Genomic DNA, 18,388 nt, shown 5'->3' with positions numbered 1-18,388 from the left:
CTGCAGTGCTTTCCCTTCAGTGATCTCTTTTCACCAACTCTGTTATATTACACTCTCTCAAATGATTACTTAATACTTTGCTCTGCACGCAGTAAGGGCTCAATAAATAAGATTGATTAGCAACATCGCTGTGAGGTTGGCAGAGGCAGGGTCATCCCCATTTTACAGATGAGGAAACTGAGGTCCAGTGAGGGTGAGTAGATTAAGGTCACACACAGGCCGAGCAGCAGCAGAGCTAGGGCTAGAAAGGGAAGCTGGGGTTGGTGAGCAAAGGACAAGAAAGGATGAGAGGAGTTAAAGAAGTAGCAAAGAGATGGGCTCTGAGCGTAGACTGTGAGCTCGATGTGGTAAGGAATGTGTTTATCGACCCTTTTATATTGTAATCAATCAGTCGTATTTATTGAGCACTGACTGCGTGCAGAGCATTGTACTAAGCACTTGAGAGAGTATAATAATACAAGAGTTAGTAGACATGCTCACTGCCCACAGCGAGCTGCAACATGGCTTAGTGGATAAAGCATGGGCCTGGGAGTCATAAGCACCTGGGTTGTAATTTCAGCTCTACCACTTGCCTGCTGTATGACCTTGGGCAAGTCACTTAACTTCTCTGTGCCTCAGTTACCTCAACTGTAAAATGAAGATTAAGACTGTCCAATCTGATTAACTTTTATTTATCCCGGTGCTTGGTACAGTTCCTGGTACGAAGTAAGCCCTGATATATTATTTGAAACCAAAAAAAAACAAAAAAACAAGCTTACAGTCTAGAGGGGGACACAGACAGTATAAATAAATTATGGCTAGGGACATAAGTGCTGTGTACTCTCCTTTAGTGCTCTGCAAACAGTCAGCGCTCAATAAATACGATTGTTTGATTGATTGATTGATGGAGGTGCCTTGTTCTTCGGTCCCCGCCCGGGTTCCAGCTCCCTACTCTCCCCTAAGCGTTCGGTCCAGCGCATTGGCGGGCCACATCTGCCCCCTGGCGGCTTCGGACTGCAGTTGCAGCCCGAGCTTCCCCACCAGGGGTCATTCCTGATTCTGCAGATTTTAGCAAATGGATGATAATAATGTCGGTATTTGTTAAGCGCTTACTATGTGCAGAGCACTGTTCTAAGCGCTGGGGGAGATACAGGGTAAGCAGGTTGTCCCACATGAGGCTCACAGTTAATCCCCATTTTACAGATGATGTAACTGAGGCACAGGGAAGTGAAGTGACTTGCCCACAGTCACACAGCTGACAAGTGGCAGAGCTGGGAGTCGAACCCATGACCTCTGACTCCGAAGCCCAGGTTCTTTCCACTGAGCCACGCTGCTTCCCCGAATGGATAATGGATAATGGATACCAAATTGATAATAATGTTGGTATTCGTTAAGTGCTTAATTATAATAATGTTGGTATTTGTTAAGCGCTTACTATGTGCCGAGCACTGTTCTAAGCTTACTGTGTGCCAAAGCACTGTTCTAGGCACTGGATCTCCGGCCACGTCCGGAGCTGCGTGCACGAAAGGTGTCTGAGATGGACTCCTTCCCCTGCTATTTGCACCCTAACCTGAGGATCTCCATGCCCACTAGACAGATCCTTGGAGTGTTCCAGTTTCATGGGGATGGTGGGAGATGGCCCAGGGAGAAGCTAGGAAACCCCCCGCCACCATCCCCACAGCTGTTTGGATTAGTCTCCGCCTCCCTCAGGCCGGGCCTCCCACTGAAATCATTCCAAATCACCTCTCTAGGGGAGCCTGCTACAAGATTCCCCACCCTCTGCTTGTCCTGCCCTTGCGGTAAACAGATGGTGTGGCCTAGTAGATAGAACACGGGCCTGGGAGTCAGAAGGACGTGGGTTCTAATTCCACCTTTGCCATTTGTCTGCTCTGTGATCTTGGACAAGTCACTTAGCCCCTCTTTGTCTCAATTACCTACTCTGTAAAATGGGGATTTAGACTGTGATTCAATAAATAAATTGTATTTATTGAGTACTTTCTAGGTCTGAGCTCTGTACTAAGCGCTTGGGAGAGTACAATATAATAATATGACAATACCGGTCGATACGTTCCCCAGTCACAGTAAGCTTACAGTCTAGAGGGGGAGGCAGAAATTAATATAAATAAATAAATTACAGATATAGTAATTATGGTATTTGTAAAGCACTTACTATGTGCCAAGCACTGTTCTAATATGGGGGCCTGAGGAGCTGAGGAAGAGATGAAAGCAGCATGGCTCAGTGGAAAGAGCACGGGCTTGGGAGTCAGAAGTCATGGGTTCTAATTCTGGCTCTGCCGCTTGTCAACTGTGACTTTGGGCAAGACACTTAACTTCTCTGTGCCTCAGTTACCTCATCTGTAAAATGGGGATTAAGACTGTGAGCCCCAAGTAGGACAACCTGATTACCGTGTATCCCCCCAGCGCTTAGAACAGTGCTTGGCACATAGTAAGCTCTTAACAAATGTCATCATTATTATTATTATTACGAAAAAAGGGAGCCCATCCAAGTTCAAAGTGACACAGGAGGGAGTGGGAGAAGAGGAAATGAGGGCTTAGGGATAGCTTTTGGGGGGAGATGTGCCTTCAATACTGCTTTTAAGGTGGGAAGAGGAATTGTCTGTTGGCTGTGAAGAGGGAAAGCATTGCAGGTCAGAGGCAAGTTGTGGGTGAGAGGTCAGCGGTGAGATTGATGAGATTCAGGTACAGTGAGTAGGTTGGCATTAGAGGAGCAAAATCTACAGACAGGGCTGTAGGAGGAAAGCGGCAAAGTGAGGTAGGAGGGGGCGACGTGATTGAGCACTTTAAAGCCTATGGCGAGGAGTTTCTGTTTGATGCAGAGGTGGATGGGCAACCACCGGAGGTTCTTGAGGAGCGGGGAAACATAGACTGAACTTTTTTGTAGAAAATTGATCTGGGCAGCAGAATGCAGTATGGACTGGACTGGGGAAAGACAGAAGGTAAAAAGGTCAGCAAGGAGGTCAGTAGAGTAATCATGGCAGGATAGGAAAAGTGCTTAGATTAATGTGGTAGTGGATAGGAAATGGTGGATTTTGGTAATGTTGTGGAGATTGACAGGATTTAATGGTGGATTGGATATGAGGGTTGAATGAGAGAGATGAGTCAAGGATAACGCCAAGGTTACGGATTTGTGTAATAGGAAGGATGATGGCATTGTGTACAGTAATGGGGAAAATCTTGGGAGGTTAGGGTTTGGTGGAAAGATAAGGAGTTCTGTTTTGGACATGTTAAATTTCAGGTGTCAGCAGTCATCCAAGTAGAGACGACTTGAAGGCAGGAGGCAATGTGAGACTGTAGAGAGGGAGATCAGGGCTGGAGATGTAGGTTTGTGTATCATCTGTATAGAGGTGGTAGTTGAAGCCGTGGGAGTGAATGAGTCTGCCAAGGGAGTGGGTGTAGATAGAGAATAGGAGGTCATGGGTTCTAATCCCAGCTCCACTACTTTTCTGCTGTGTGACCTTGGGCAAGTCACTTCACTTTAGCCTCAGTTTCCTCATCTGTAAAATGACAATTGAGACTGACAGCCTCACGTGGGACAGGGAATGTGTCCAACCCCATTTGCTTGTATCCACCCCAGCTCTTAGTACAGTGCCGGGCACATAGTAAGTACTTAACAAATATCGTATTTTTTTTTCCCCAGTTAAGGGGTGGAAGGAAGAGGAGGAGCCTGCAGATCCAGCCGGGACAGGAAGTATTCCCTCTGCCCAGCATCTGGGCTAGGGCAGAAGGAAGAGGACCTGGGCAAGTACCTGAATCAAGGTGATTGCTGTTTCGGAGGGGCAGGGAACTCTGCAGGGGCAGGATCCCAAGACAGGCTGGTCATCCTTAGGGCAGGCCTGTCATCCTGCAGGTGCCAAGGGAGGTAGTCAAATGGGAAGGGGAAGAAGGAATGTCATCATGCTTAGCCGAATAGGGAGAGATCCACGGGCAAGGTTATTGCTGGGTCACACCCATAGCCCATCCAGCCCAAGGTTCTTTGCCCAACAGTAGCACTAGAGGTCTTGAAGGAACCGTTGACCAGAAGTTCTTTTGGACATCTATCTTCATAGGTAGAGATGGATGCTCCAACATCCCTCACCTTCCCCCAAAGTGACCCACGCTGGGCTGCTTGTCCACCTTAGCTAATGCCCTCTGGAACTTTCCTATATCTTAGGGCCTTCGTCGCTTCCTTTAGTCAGGGCACCCAGGAAATCTAGGATTCCCCGGGCTTCCCACTGCTGGGAAAAGAAGGGTGTCATCTTCAAGCTTGTATCCACCCCAGTGCTTAGTACAGTGCCTGTCACAAAGTAAGCATTTAACAAATACCACTGATTCCCCTAAAATGAGCCCATGAGCAACACCATTCCAGAGCCCAACCCATGTCCCACCCTGCTCAGAACGCAGCGGGTCAGAGGCCTCGAGACTGTTTGCCTGGGCAGAAAAGCCAGATGAATCAGGGATAGGAGGACTGACTCCGAGACTGAGTGGGGACAAGGTTGGGATGCTTTGGAGAGTAGGAGTGGCACCTTACCCGGGCCTGGGTGAGAGGTGAGAGTGGGGCTGCTGGGCCCGGGGTTGGCCGGTCAGGAAAGGGAAGGCCCCGGGGCAGTGTGGAGACCCCCACCTCTTCCCCCTGCAGCCCCCACCCAAGGTTGTGAAGCGGGGTGGGACAGTGGAGCTCCCAGACCCCCTCGTGGTTGTCCCCTCTTCTGCTGAGTCAGTGTCCCAAGAGGGAGTGTCTCTTACTGGTACGCCCCCCTCTCCTCACCAAATTCCTGCAGGGTCCCAAAACCGCATCCCTGGTCCCAGAGTGCCTGTCTTCATCCTGTCCCGGGCCCGGCCCAGCTGTCCTGGGCATTCCGTGGCTGCCAGCCCCAGACTCCCTCCGGCCGGGAGTCCCAAGAGCCAGCAGGCCTTCCTTATCTTTGCCCGGTCCCGCAGCATCAGGCGGACAAGAGGGAAAATACCGTTTCATGGTTCTAGTTGGGAAATGGCACCAGATTTCAGGGTCGGGGCTCATGCCACCCACCCAACCACACAACCCCTCTCTGGATGCCGGGCCAGAATGGTTTCTGGCTCTGCAAGGTCCTGTTCCGCTGAGAATTTCTGAATCTAGTCATCAGGGATTGGCGAGCCGAGCAACACTGTCCAGCCCCACTGGGCAAGAGGGGCTGATGCCCGGGACCCACAGTCAAGATCAGCCGCCACAGAATGTCTGGCCCATAGGCACCCACGGAGCCCTCCTGGACATCCAGAGGCTGAGGACCCCCTCACCGTTTGCAGGCCCAGAAACTGAGAGCCATCGCCCCCTTCCCTCTACCCCCAAGAGACCTGGGCAATGCCAGGAGCTTCCTGACCTGGCATTTTCTGTCAGAGGAGTAGCTTTCTCTCCCAAACTGGGCCAGGGGAGGCTTGGTCAGGATCCGGGCCCTGTCTGCCTCCCGCCGCACCCAGGCGGTCTGCCAGAGGGTCGCCCCTCCGGGGTCTTCTCCCCAGCTTCCGTTCCAATTCCTATAGGTGCCCCAACCAGAGTGGCATAAGAATCTGCAGATCCTCTTGGTATGGACCATTTCTGCCCATTTTGTTCATGTTGGGGTCCTGACTTAGCATTTTACTATATGCAGAGAACACTGTACTCAGCACTCAAGAAATATGATTAAGTGATTGATGTTACCCAGCAGATACCAATGGATGGGGCCCACCCCGATGGGGAACTATACATCCACATCAGCCTAGAGAGGTGAGAATCTGGGTTTCAATGGACAAAAATCTGGACACTTTGCAGCCCCAGAAAGGATCGAGACTGCACCACCCCATCGCCACTCCACCGGGACTGAGAGCCCTCTATAGGCAGAGCCCTCAGCTGGTGCCTGGAGCCCACTGTCTGCCGAACAATAAGAATAGTAATAGTAATAATAAGCAGCATGGCTTAGTGGTTAGAGCAGAGGCCTGGGAGTCAGAAGGATCCGGGTTCTAATTCCCGCTCTGCCACTTGTCTGCCGTGTGACCTCCGGCAAATCGCTTAACTTCCCAGTGCCTCAGTTACTTCATCTGTAATATGGGGACTAAGGCGGTGAGCCCCACTTGGGAAAGGGACTGTATCCAACCTGGTGATCTTGTATCTACTGCAGCACAGTGCCTGGCACATAGTAAGCATTTAACAAATACCATAAACAAACAACCAAAACAAAACACAAACTGTGGAATAGCACTTACCATGCACCAAGCACTTTGCTAAGCGTTTGGAAAGATACAAGATAGTGGGGTTTGAACCATCCCCGTGCCATCCAAGGCTCTCCCTCTCAACGAGCCCCGTTTGCCAGACCTCGGGACATCCACTGGTGCCCAGCCTCTAACCTGGTCACGGTTCCTCTCTTCAGGAAGCGTCCGGTCCCCGGGGCCTCTCCACAGCAAACACTGCTCCCTCTTTCCGCCATAACTACACCTCACCAGGCAACCAACTTACTCCTTCAACCCTCCCAACCTTCTTCTCAGGAGGATCTCAAAGGTCCACACACTCTGAGGAAGTGCCTGATGGCAGACACCCTCCCCGGCCCTACACAGCCCCATTTCAAGACCAGAATCCTACTCAGCCGAGGACCTGGATGGAAACGGTGACCCACAGATCCCCCTCTTCCCTCCCCGACAGATTCGGGGGCTGTTTCTGGCCTCACCATTCTCGCCGCCCTCTGCCCACCCCCTTCCGGCCCACGGGAAAGAAAGAGAGAGAGACAGGGACGCTGGACTGGGTGGGCATGCAGGGCAACCGGGGCCGAGGGACCCAGGCCATCTCCATTCTCCAGACAGCTGAGTTTATACATTTTTTTTATTTTCATTTTTTAAAAAATAACAGTGGGTTTCCTTGCAGTGTGGACTTGGTTTCTTACTTAAGTCATAGGCAAATGCAGACAACATGAGGCTGTGTTCCCAGAGGGATAGGGGAGGGGACTGCGGCAGGGCAGGGGAGACAGGGTACACGGGAGGGGAGGGGGTGGTGGGGGTCGGGGGAAGGGGGCTCTGAACGGCTGTGACCCATAGGAAGCTGTAGTGCCCACCGATGCACACTCACATTCTAACACTTGGTTTCCGATGGAGTTTTTTAAACATCTAAAATTACTGAGATACAATTTTAGCACTTAAATATACAAACTGAAATCCAAGCACTTGAACACGATTCTTAACTCTAAGTTCAGTTATTGCACATAAGACAGTTTGAATATGTTTCAGGCTATAAGCAACTCACTCTTCTCGGGACGTCTTTAGGCTTTGCACTTTGACTCTCTCCCTTGCACACTCACACACACACACACACACACACACACACACACAAACACACACGCACCCTTCCCTCACCATGGTCACCAGAAACCCAAATGCCCAACCAGAAAGGGTCTTTCCGACTTTCTCCCGGCCACGGCTGGAGACTGGACACCTCTCCGGTCCCGTGGGGGAAGGAGTGGCTGGAGGAGAAACTGGAAAGGAAAAATGCCAGGGCTTGCGGGGTAGGGAGAGGGTTGTTGGGTGGCCCGTTTAAAGTGAGTAGAGGAGGCATGGGGAAGGCAGCTTTACCCGATCCTCTCTGGCCCCCAACCAGGCACTGGTGATGTCATGCAGGGTGGGAAGTTTGAGGGTCTTCTCTTTCCTACTTCTGAGGTCATCCCCTAAGGCTCTGTTTCCCCGATCTCCCAGACAGGAGAGGCAGGGGTCTGGCCAGCTCCCCTTCATGTCTGTACACTGAAGCCTGCATCCCTCGGCCTGTGCCCCTCGCACTCCTGGGCAGTTCCTTGCCTTCCTCCAGCCCCAGGTCTCTCTAGAGAGAGGAGAGCAAGAGTAGGGATCAACTTCAGGGCCTTAGAGCAGGGCTTGGAACGCCTGTGTGGGAGTCCCCAGCCGGGAGCCCTCTGGGCAGTCTTTGTTTTCGGACACGCTCTGGGGCCTCCTCGAAGTGTTTAAGGCAGCCGGGCAAGAGGTGGCCAAATCAATTGATCCAAAAGATCCCTGGACTGTGAGGAGCAGGCTTGTGGTGGTGGCTGGTCACTTCAAGTAACAGAGACTGTGGTGGTGGGGGGGGAACCCCTCCCCCATCAACCACAGGCATCTCCAGGGCCCCAACCCAGGAGCCTGAGGGGCAGCCATTCAGGCGGGAAGATGAGGAACTTGGGAGGCAGAATTCAAGTCTCATAGCCCTGTGGAACTTCAAATCAGGCATCAGCGGGCCAGGCTCACACAAGAAAGACTCCCAAGCTTCCACCTAGGACTCCAATTGAGGTTCCTTGGGGCAGGTGGGAGATGGGACAAAATGGCTGGGAGGACAGAGGTGGGGAGAGATGTCGGCGGGGGAGGGAAGCGGAAGGTCCAGAACCACAAGACGTGAGTTCAGGATCCGAGCAGAGCTGGGCTACAGAGGGTAGGCGTCCATTTGCAGGGACCCCGCTGCAAGCAAGAGACTATAGGGCTGGGGATTCCCCACAGAGAGTCACGGGAAGTCCGGCGGGGCCTCCCAGGGAAGTTCAGTTCAACACAAGCTGTATGGATGGCTCCGGGAAACCCAGAGGAGGCCATCTTCATCATACAGGCGGGCCCACTGCCAGGAACACCTCTCCTGCTCATTCATTCATTCATTTATCCATTCAATCTTATTTATTGAGCGCTTAATGTGCACAGAGCACTGTACTAAACGCTTGGGAGAGTACAATACAACAATAAACAGACACGTGCCCTAACTTACAGTCTAGCTTCCAGTTACAGTTTGTGGGTGGGTACAATCCTACCCACAGACACCTGTCCAACCCCTTGAGCCTCCCACCCTGCACACACAGGCACAGACAGTGTGCATGTCCCTTGCTGTCTCACTGCACACAGGCATGCACACATGCGCACACAGACACACATACGCACGCGCGCGCACACACACGCACACACACAGCCAAGGCCCAGGTAAAAGTCAGGCACCTCTCACCCACCACCGACTCCTACAGCCAATCTGCCCTGTACCAGCCCAGCAGCAAGGGAACAGCGACACCTTCACTCGGGCTCGGGAGCTTAGGTGGGGTGGAGTTAGGGGGAAGGAGTGCGGAAAATGCCAGAGAGAACACAGGTCCAGCTTCCCCAGACCGTAGTCCCCGCCCTGCTGTGATCGCGGACCGACATGGGAGCTTCTGGAAGGGGCTGGGGGCCGGGAGGCAGCTGACTGGGTCAGTGACCCTTAGACCAGGCTTAGCCGGGGCCCTGTGGGGCAAACCCACCTCTTGCCCCTCCCCTCGAAACTTCCACTGGTCTTTGAGTCTGTCAGAGGGCTGGGAGAGCTGGGGGAGGCAGAGGTGAGCACCTATTCCCTGAGGGCAAATCTCTACCCAGGAAAGCTCCAGAAAGACCTGCCAGGGAGCCCCACACTTTGGCCAGCTCTGTCTTCTCCCTGGCATGGTTACTGGCTCCAAAGCTCCTGAATCCTCCGAGGGGGGCGAGGGCGAGAAGAAGCTCGGGACAGATCCTTGGGCCTGGTCGGGCGCCTTCCGCCTTCTCTCAGATGGGAGAGACTCTGGCTTCCGGACAAAGAAATTCCTGGCAGAATGCCGCTCAGGGACCGCAGGAGCCTAAATCCTGACGAAGTGCTGGATGGTGGTTCTCCCTCCCTCCCTGCCTGCCTGCTTATGGGTTACGGGGCCCGGTAGGCCCAGAGGGGCCCCAGGGCAGAGTCGAGATTGGGGGGTTCTGTTGTGAGAAATCCCCATGGGACTCCCCCACGGGTCCCTTCTGGGAGGTTTTCCCGGGTTGGTTCCGCGTGACAAATCGGTGACTCTGTTTGGCCTGACTCTGTAACTGGGGCGTATCCAGGGGCAGGAATCTCGGAGAAAAAAAACTAAAATTCCAAACCAAAATAAGAAAAAGAGAAACTGAGCCAAGGAAGCACACAGCTTCTGTTTGTTCTGTTTCCCCCCAGCTCCATTCTCGCCTTGGCTCCGGTAGACACTGGTCAAACACTCGTATCCACCTCATGGCTCATACTCATAAGCACACACCCGCACTTGCTCATACTCACACACCCGCACATGCTCACTCACTCGTCCATGCTCAAGCTCACGGCCACTCATCCGCACTTGCTCACACTCAGGCTCACACCCACAAACGCTCACACACACACGCTCGTCTTTCCCGCTGGAGTAAAGTTACAGTCGTCCGTGTTTCCTGATCATCCCGCTAAGCCTCCCAGCTCCTTCCGGGTCACCGCTGCCTCCCCCCCACCAGGCTGTCAGCACCCCAGCCCTGCTCGGCTCTCGGAGCACCTCTACCAGATGTAACCGCCGTCGTCGGCCTCGCCGGCCTCGCCCTCCTCCTCCTCGGCCTCCTCGCCCGCCTCCTCGGCCTCCTTCTCTTCTTCATCCTCCCAGCCGACTCCGCTCCCAAAATCTCCCGAGAACCCAACCAGGTCGTCTGTGGGGAATGGAACCGGGGAGGAGCCAAGTTACACGTTGGAGAGGGAATCCCGCACATATCAATCAATCAATGATATATATTGAGGGCTTTATGATGTACAAAGCACTGTACTAAGCACTTGGGAAAGTGGAATACAACAGAGCTGGTAGACACATTCCCTGCCCACAACTCAGGCGCCTGCCGGTGGGGAATATCCACCAGTCGATCGACGGTATTGACTGAACGCTCACTGGGCAGAACGCTGAGTCCTTGGGAGAAAACGATAAAACTAGTAGACATAATCTCTGCCCTTGAGGAGATCTAGTGGTTATCAAGGGATGGAAAATGACTTCTTGAGGAGGAAAGGCTAAAGGAAAAGTTAGAAGAACAAGAGTTAGCTATCCCGAAGACGAGGTGGTTGAGGGAGCAATTTAATGACCACCTGCAAATCCAAAAGAAGTTATCATGTGGACCCTGACCAATCTCTATTTCCACAGAGGAACCAACCCAGGATCCAAGAGGGCCAACAGGGACTCCTCGACTTTGCGAGAGGCTGTCACGAGAGGCTCCTGGGTGTTTTATCCCCGGAGAACTGTGAAGATGGCATTGACACCCATCTGTGTTACAGGGATGAAGGGGTCAGTGGCTTGGAGGTCAAATCCAGATCCCTCCAGTTCTGGGGTCTTCTGGCCCAGGGACAGGCCGGAAGCCCCGTTCCTTGGAAAGTCAATAGAAGTGGCTGCCGGCTTGTGGCACATCCAGGGAGCACGGGCAAGGAGGACCGTGAGCCCCGCGGCTGCCCTGGCCGCAGGAACCCGACCCCATCCTCCCGGGCCCCTGTCTTACCACAGTCTGGGTTCCCGTGTACTCGGGTTCCTGTCAGCTCCATGCCCAGCTGGTCCACACACCAGCACTCCCCGCTGCTCTGGTTGCACTGCATCTTTCGATAGTAGCCATCCTCGTCGCAGCTCGGGATGAAGATTCCTAGGGAGGAGCCACCATCTCAGCCACGAGCACGTTGTGAGTGGGTGGCCAGGGCCGGGGGTGGGCGGGGAGGGCCGAACCAGAATGGGAGCTGTGGGTGTCGCCGCGGCCCGCCGGGGTCTGGCATCCCAAAGGAATGTTCAAGCACTCCAGGCTACTCTTAGTAAAAGGAAGTCAACTCCAAAGGCCAGGATGCTTGGGGATTCCTAAGAACGGTGCCATGCCTTACCCACATCCATCCCTGAGAAGGACCCACCCCATGCAGGCCCCTTGCCCACCCCTTACCTTCCACTAACCCACCCCTCACCTGCCCCTCATCCATCCGGTGCCCGCTCCTCACCTACCCCACGCCCACCCCTTGCGCCTCACCCTCCCCTTGTCTACCCCACGCCCACCCCTCACCAGGTTTCTTCTTGGCTGCCTCCTGTATCTGGATCCGTTCCAGCTCAGCCAGACAGGGGGGCTCTAGGAGGAAGGGGAGAACAGAGGTCCGTAAAGTAGAGGCTCAACCCCCACCGACTAGGCCCACCTCCCTCAGCCCCTTGAGACGGTTGGGCAGGGAAGGGCAGAGCCCTACTGTCATAGTGAAACCTGGAATTCTCAGGTCCTTACTGGTCAAAGGTGTCCCTGGGGGACAAGGTACTTTGGGAGAGAGATGGGGTCCCCCACAGAAGGGGTGCCTGGGGGAAAATGAGAGTGGATCAGATCAAGCTGGGTAATTAGATGGCATTTATAAGGCAGGCCAGAAAGAAAAATGGCCAGAAGGCTTCTTCGGCTTCCATGTTATCATGGCTTCCTCTCCCTTACCCATCTCCAGCTTACAATGGGCAGGGAACGTGTCTGCTAATTTTGTTGTAGTGTTTAATACAGTGCTCTGCACATAGTAAGCGCTCAATAAATACGATTGATTGATTGATTGCATGTTTGCCCATTTATGCAAATTCTTAGTATCCTGTTAGCCCCTGGAGGGCTGGGACCAGTTCTTTTACAGTTCTTCTGTTCCTCCAATGCCTAGCCCCAGTGTTCTGCACAAACAAGGCACCCTGTACATTTCCCTGCACACAGTGGGTGCTTGGTACAATGCTCTACACACAGAAAACACCCCGCCCACAAGAGGTGTTCAGGACAATGCCCAGCACACACAGTGAAGGCCCCAAACAGGGACTGCACCCGGGGGTGCTCGTTCTCATTCCTTAAGCTGGGAACCTGGAGGCCGGACTCCAAGTTTCCCAGGGGGCTGCAGGAAGTAAGAGGCCACGGGTGTGTGCAAACACATGTGCCTCCCCTCTACACACACACACAAACACATATACACAAACACAGGTGCACGCACTCTCTCTCCAGAAGCAGAAGCACCACTCGGCGGTGGAGACGCGGCCGTCCTTGTAGGTGTCGCAGGAGTTGAAGAAGGGCCGGATGCAGACCTCGTACTTGTCCAGGTTGATGGCGGCCAATTCCGCCTGATCCAGGAACAGGTCGCTGCTGGTGTCCAGCTTGGCGAACATCCAGCCAATAGAGTCCTTGCAGCTGGCCCCCAGGCCCTTCTCCAGCCCTGGGGATAGGGCCGGATGTGCAGACAAGGAGGAGGAGGAGGAGACACAGGAACAGAAGCCCCTTGGTCCCATCTCTAATGGACCCAACAACCTCCCCATCCACCCGGCCCAGCTCTGCACACAGTAAGCACTCAATAAATACGATAGAAAGGGCCCACGGGGGAGGCCTGACTTCAATACAAATTCAAGGGCTCGGAAGGATGCCAACAAGCCATTTCGTCGAGCCCTCCATGCCAGCCAAGCCAGCCTCTTGATCCAGAGAGATTCCCTCTCAATCATCCATTATAGCATTTCACCCCCCTGCTTCAGGCCGGGAAGTTCTTGGTTGTGGCTGCCCAGCTTCCCTCCCGCTGCAGTGCAATGCCTTGTCCCAAAGGTCCCTCCCAGGAGCTCCAGGTCACCCAGTTCTCTCTTCCCTCCTGCCATGATGTTCCCGATCCCTCCCATCCCTGGCTCCCACTTGGGTTCATCAGAGCCCGGCCTCCTTCAGGACATCCTTGGACCGCTCCCCCGTCTGCATCCCTGTTCTCCCAGGCCATTCCCAGCCCCTCCCCACCCCCACGCCAACCGCCGGATGCTGCTGGCCCCGTACCATTGGCCGGCCGGACCAGCGGGGCGGCTGAACTGTTCTGCTTGGAATTCTCGTGAAGGAGCTGGAACCAGTCCCGGAGCCGATCTCCCAGGTCTGCCAGGTCCTGGCCGGTGCAGGTCTCTATAGCCAATTGGGTCGTTCGAGAGAGCAGGAGTGGGATGGTGAGGTCAGGACCAGGATCGTGCGGGCAGGAGCATGAGGAAGAAAGGAAAGTGAGGAGAAGGGAAGGGAAGGAAATTAGGGAGCCTGGCTGCAGACTAGGACCCTTCCAGGCTGGAGGGAGAAGACTTCACACCTCTTGTCTTGCCCAGTGAAAGCTGATCACTCTGGCCCCATCTCTTCCCGGATGCCATTAGCCTGTTCACTCTCTCACTTCTCTCTGCTCCCCCCCGTACCCTTTCTGCTCTGTGCCAGTGCTCAGGGTTCAGGGAGCAGGCCCAGGGCTAGCAGGGGCGTCAGCAGTGGGGAGGGACCCATTCCCTTTCACCTTGTTTTCCATCAGCGGTGGAGGCTGGAACATGATCGGTGGGGCACGGGCACTGGCCTTCACACTTGACTGTCAGCTGCTTGCTGGTCAGACAGGCCTGCTGCTCCAGTTTGCACTGCGGGGAGGGGGAGGGAGGGAGAGCCGCGAACGTGTGATTCTGCTCCCCGCATTCCGGGTACTTAACACCCTCCACGAGGGACCGGGCGTTCCCCCACCCACCACCCTCCTCTGCAGCAGCCGCAGTGCCAGCTCACGAGGTCTCCGAGCACCGGGCTGGGGCCCGACCGTGGCAGGTGGAGGAGGGACCCCTGACTAAGATGCTACAGAGATGGTGGGGGCAGGTGCGGGGGAGCAGGAGGGAATCTCAGGGATCATCAGCTCCCAGCCCAGAGCTCAGCCCCGGGAAGGACGTGGGCCTGATTTCTCTGATTTCTCCAAGCCCAACTGCCTGGAGACCCACCCAGCTCAGGCAGAAAGAAGCTCCTCCGCCTGAGGCCCCCTCCCCCAGCTAGAGCTGGGCAGCTGGACAGGAGCAAAGCCAGGGCCGGTGGAGCCCAGGGCAGGCAGACCCAATGGGGCAGAGTCGATGGGCCCGTGGGCACGAGTAGAGACAAGTCCATTGGCCTGCCATCTCTGAGGGCTCAAAAGGAGGTCAACGAGCCATCTCGTCCAGCCCTCTGTGTCCAACCAAGCCAGCCTCTTGGTCCAGAAAGATTCCCCCTTGATCATCCATCCTCTGCTCAGGCCAGGAATTTCCTTAGTTTGAGTCAAGCACAGCCCCTGGAGGGACTCAGGATGAGCCAGTCTGCCCAAGCGTCCCAGGCTGGCCCCAGCCTGTCGCCGCTGTCTTCCAGGGACACAGAGGGAGAGGAAAACCGGAAGATCCTGACATCAGCCTGCCTCCAGCTGGGGTGGCCCATAAAAACGCCACCCCAGGCCTGTGGGTATATCTCTGACGGACAATTACTCTCTTCACCTTCAAAGCTTTATTGAAGACACATCACTTCCAAGTGGCCTTCCCTGACTAAGCCCTCATTTCCTCTTCCCCCATTCCGTTCTGCATCACCCTGATTTGTCCTCTTCATTCACCTCCCCCACCACTCAGCCCCACAGCACATGTCTGTCTCCTCCTCTAGACGGCAAGCTCATTGTAGGCAGGGAACGTGTCTACCGATTCTGTTAAATTGTACCCTCCCAAGCACTTAGTTCAGTGCTCTGTACACAGTAAGCACTCAGTAAATACACTGATTGATTAATTGATCACTCAGTAAATACACTGATTGATTAATTGATTGACTATGGAGTCTCCACCCAGCGTTGCCTGGGGCCTCCCAGACTGGGACCCCCAGTGGAAAGCCGAGGGTCAGGAAGTGAGGGTTTTGGTTCTGGCCAGGTCACATCTTCACCAAGGGACTTCCTGCTCCACTCCAACCCGGAGCTCACTGTGGGAAGGGAATGTGCCTGATTATTGTTGTACTGTACTCTCCCAAGCACTTAGTACAGTGCTCTGCACACAGTAAGCGCTCAATAAATTCGATCGAATGAGGCCTCCACCTGGGAGCACGTTCTCTGCACTTCCCAAGGCCCAACGGTTCTCCCCACGGCTGCTGCCCCGCTGCCGCCCGCCTCGCCTCGCCTCACCACGGAGCTGTAAGTGTGTCCGTCCGAGCCGCAGACAGAGGCCAGCTGGGTCATGTGACAAGGCTTGCAGAAGCTCTCTCTGTTTCCATGGAGTTTCAGGGCTGGCTGCTTGATCCTGCCAGAGGGAAGAGGGGCGGGAGAGAATCGGGGGTGAGAGGGAGGACAGAAGGAACGTGAAGGAAGGAGGGAGATGGAAATGGAAAGTGGGTGACCCAGAGGGGTGGGATGGAGAGCGGGGAAAGTGGAGAAGGGAGAATGGGAGGTGGAAGAAGGTGGAGAAAACAGGCTTTAGAAAAGCCAGCTGAGCCTTCTTTACCAAACCCCTGTTCTCTCCTCTCGGGTCAGAAACTGCCCTCTTGTCTCCCTCCCTGCACACTCCACACCTCCCCTCCCTGCCCGTTCCCCAGTCCTGCTCCCTGGGGGTATGTTCTGCTCAGGGAATCCCAGTCGGCGACCCTCCTGCCGGCTCAGCCCCCCCGCCACCCTCACACTGGGCGGGACAGATGATTCTCCCCTCCCCAGAGCTACCGGACAAATGCACCCCAGAGAACATGCTGAATGACCCACCTGGACAGTCCCATGAATCCCAGACAGCATGGCTGACCCACCTGGGCATTCCCATGAACCCCAGAGAGTATAAGTGACCCACCCGGACACGCCCATGGACTCAGTCCCTGGGCCCTGGTGGATAATTTGGAGGGGAGGAGAGGGCAGCATGATGTGCATCTGCTTACACTTGGTTGCTTCCCCTACTGTAATTTCTTTTATTGTCTGTCTCCTCCCCCTAGACTGCACGCTTCTTGAGGGCAGGCATCATGTCTACAAACTCTATTGTACTGTATCCTCCCATAAGCTTAGTTTGGTGCACTGCACACGGTAAGCACTCAATTGACTCAGATCTCGGTGTCCAGGAGGCTGGGGAATAGAAACTCTTCCCATGGCTCCTTAGTGGAGCCAGTGTTCATTCAATTGTATTTATTGAACGCTTACTGTGTGCACAGCAATGTACAAAGCGCTTAGAATGTACAATTCAGCAACAGCTAGAGACAATCCCTGCCCAACAACAGGCTCACAGTCTAAAAGGGGGAGACAGACAGCAAAACAAAACAAGTAGTCAGGCATCAGTACCATCAAAATAGATAAATAGAATCATAAATTTATACACATCATTAATAAAATAAACAGAGTAATAAATAATATATACAAATATGCACAAGTGCTGTGGGGAAGGGAAGGGGGTAGAGCAGAGGGAGGGAGTAGGGGGAATGGGAAGGGGAGGAGGGGCAGAAGGAAAGGGAGAGCTCAGTCTGGGAAGGCCTCCTGGAGGAGGTGAACTCTCAGTAGGGCTTTGAAGAAGGGAAGAGAATTAGTTTGGCAGATGTGAGGAGGGAGGGCATTCCAGGCCAGCGGTAGGATGTGGGCCTGGGCCGACGGCGGGACAGGCACGAACGAGACACAGTGAGGAGGTTAGCGGATGAGGAGCGGAGTGTATGGGGTGGGTTGTAGAAGGAGAGAAGGGAGGTGAGGTAGGAGGGGGCAAGGTGATGGAGAGCTTTGAAGCCAATAGAGAGGAGGAGTTTTTGCTTGATACGAACATTGATAGGCAACCACTGGAGGTTTTTGAGGAGGGGAGTGACATGCCCAGACCGGGTGTCTCTCGGCACCAGCTGAATCCCCGGGTCTGGCCCTAGCCAGAGGCGAGAGGCGAGGCTCCCGGGACAGAAGGATAAACCCATTCCTTTGGCAAGATGCAAGGCCGACTCCTTGGCTCCCCCTCACCTGTGCTCCAGCTTCTTGCGGCTGATACACATGGCTCTCTGGTAGCCCTGAGCGATGCAGACCTTGTGTCGGCTGCACTTCACGTTCTGGCAGGGGTCTTTGGTAGTGTCCAGAGCTGGAGGTGGGGAGAAGGGCCAGAGGATGGGGCAAGTCAACAACAATGACTGTGGTATTTGTTAAGTGCTTACTATGTGCCAGGCACTGTACTAAGCACTAGACGGGGACACAAGCAAATCGGGTTGGACACAGTCCCCGTTCCACACGGGGCTCACAGTCTCAATCCCCATTTTTACAGATGAGGGAACTGAGGCCCACAGATGTGAAGTGACTTGTCCAAGGTCACACAGCAGACAAGTGGCAGAGCTGAGATTAGAACCCTAGTGGAAAGTGCAAGGGCTTGGGAGTCAGAGGTCGTGGGTTCTAACCCCAGTTCCGCCACTTATCAGCTGTGTGACTTTGGACAAGTCACTTCACTTCTCCGTGTCTCAGTTACCTCATCTGTAAAATGAGGATTAAGACTGTCAGCCCCACGTGGGACAACCTGGTTACCTTGTATCTACGCCAGTGCTTAGAACAGTACTTGGCACATAGTAAGCGCTTAACAAATATCATCATCATTATTATTATTATCACCTTCTGCCTCCCAAGCCTGCGCTCTATCCACTACACCACGCTGCTTCTCTACAGCAGCAGCAGCAGGGAACTACCAGAACTCTGAGCTAACTCTTCCTCCTCTTCCTGAGAAACACAAGAGGCTGCAGGTGGCCCCCAGGGACCAGAGTTCCTGTAGGTCAGCAGACCAGCCTCTCCTCACCCTGTCTCCCCCTCGGGGGAATCCTGAGATCAGGGACCCGAGCCTCATCTCAGCACATCATCCCACCCCAGTGCTTGACCATGGATAAAATAGCATCGGATTGGTCTGGGTCTACTCTCAATCGGCAATGTAAGGCAGGGGAATGGTCC

General features: G+C 54.3%; 1 protein-coding gene across 1 annotated transcript in view; it reads right to left on the bottom strand.

Moving 5' to 3' along the window:
• Nucleotides 1–6,784: 6,784 nt before the first annotated feature.
• SPOCK2 (SPARC (osteonectin), cwcv and kazal like domains proteoglycan 2) overlaps nt 6,785–18,388 on the bottom strand; it is a 31,016-nt gene continuing 19,412 nt past the window's right edge. The window contains exons 4-11 of the mRNA XM_029060318.2: nt 17,426–17,540; nt 15,647–15,761; nt 14,006–14,120; nt 13,519–13,638; nt 12,707–12,925; nt 11,776–11,838; nt 11,236–11,373; nt 6,785–10,407 (exon numbers count right to left, since the gene is read on the bottom strand). Coding sequence (XP_028916151.1) covers nt 10,262–10,407; nt 11,236–11,373; nt 11,776–11,838; nt 12,707–12,925; nt 13,519–13,638; nt 14,006–14,120; nt 15,647–15,761; nt 17,426–17,540 — 1,031 coding nt within the window. The 3' untranslated portion in view covers nt 6,785–10,261. The remainder of the gene's footprint in view (nt 10,408–11,235; nt 11,374–11,775; nt 11,839–12,706; nt 12,926–13,518; nt 13,639–14,005; nt 14,121–15,646; nt 15,762–17,425; nt 17,541–18,388) is intronic.

Source organism: Ornithorhynchus anatinus, chromosome 3 (genome assembly GCF_004115215.2).
Source record: "Ornithorhynchus anatinus isolate Pmale09 chromosome 3, mOrnAna1.pri.v4, whole genome shotgun sequence".
NCBI classification, from domain to species: domain Eukaryota; kingdom Metazoa; phylum Chordata; class Mammalia; order Monotremata; family Ornithorhynchidae; genus Ornithorhynchus; species Ornithorhynchus anatinus.
Note: the sequence above shows the minus strand (reverse complement) of the source record. Positions and strands in the feature narration are given on the sequence as shown.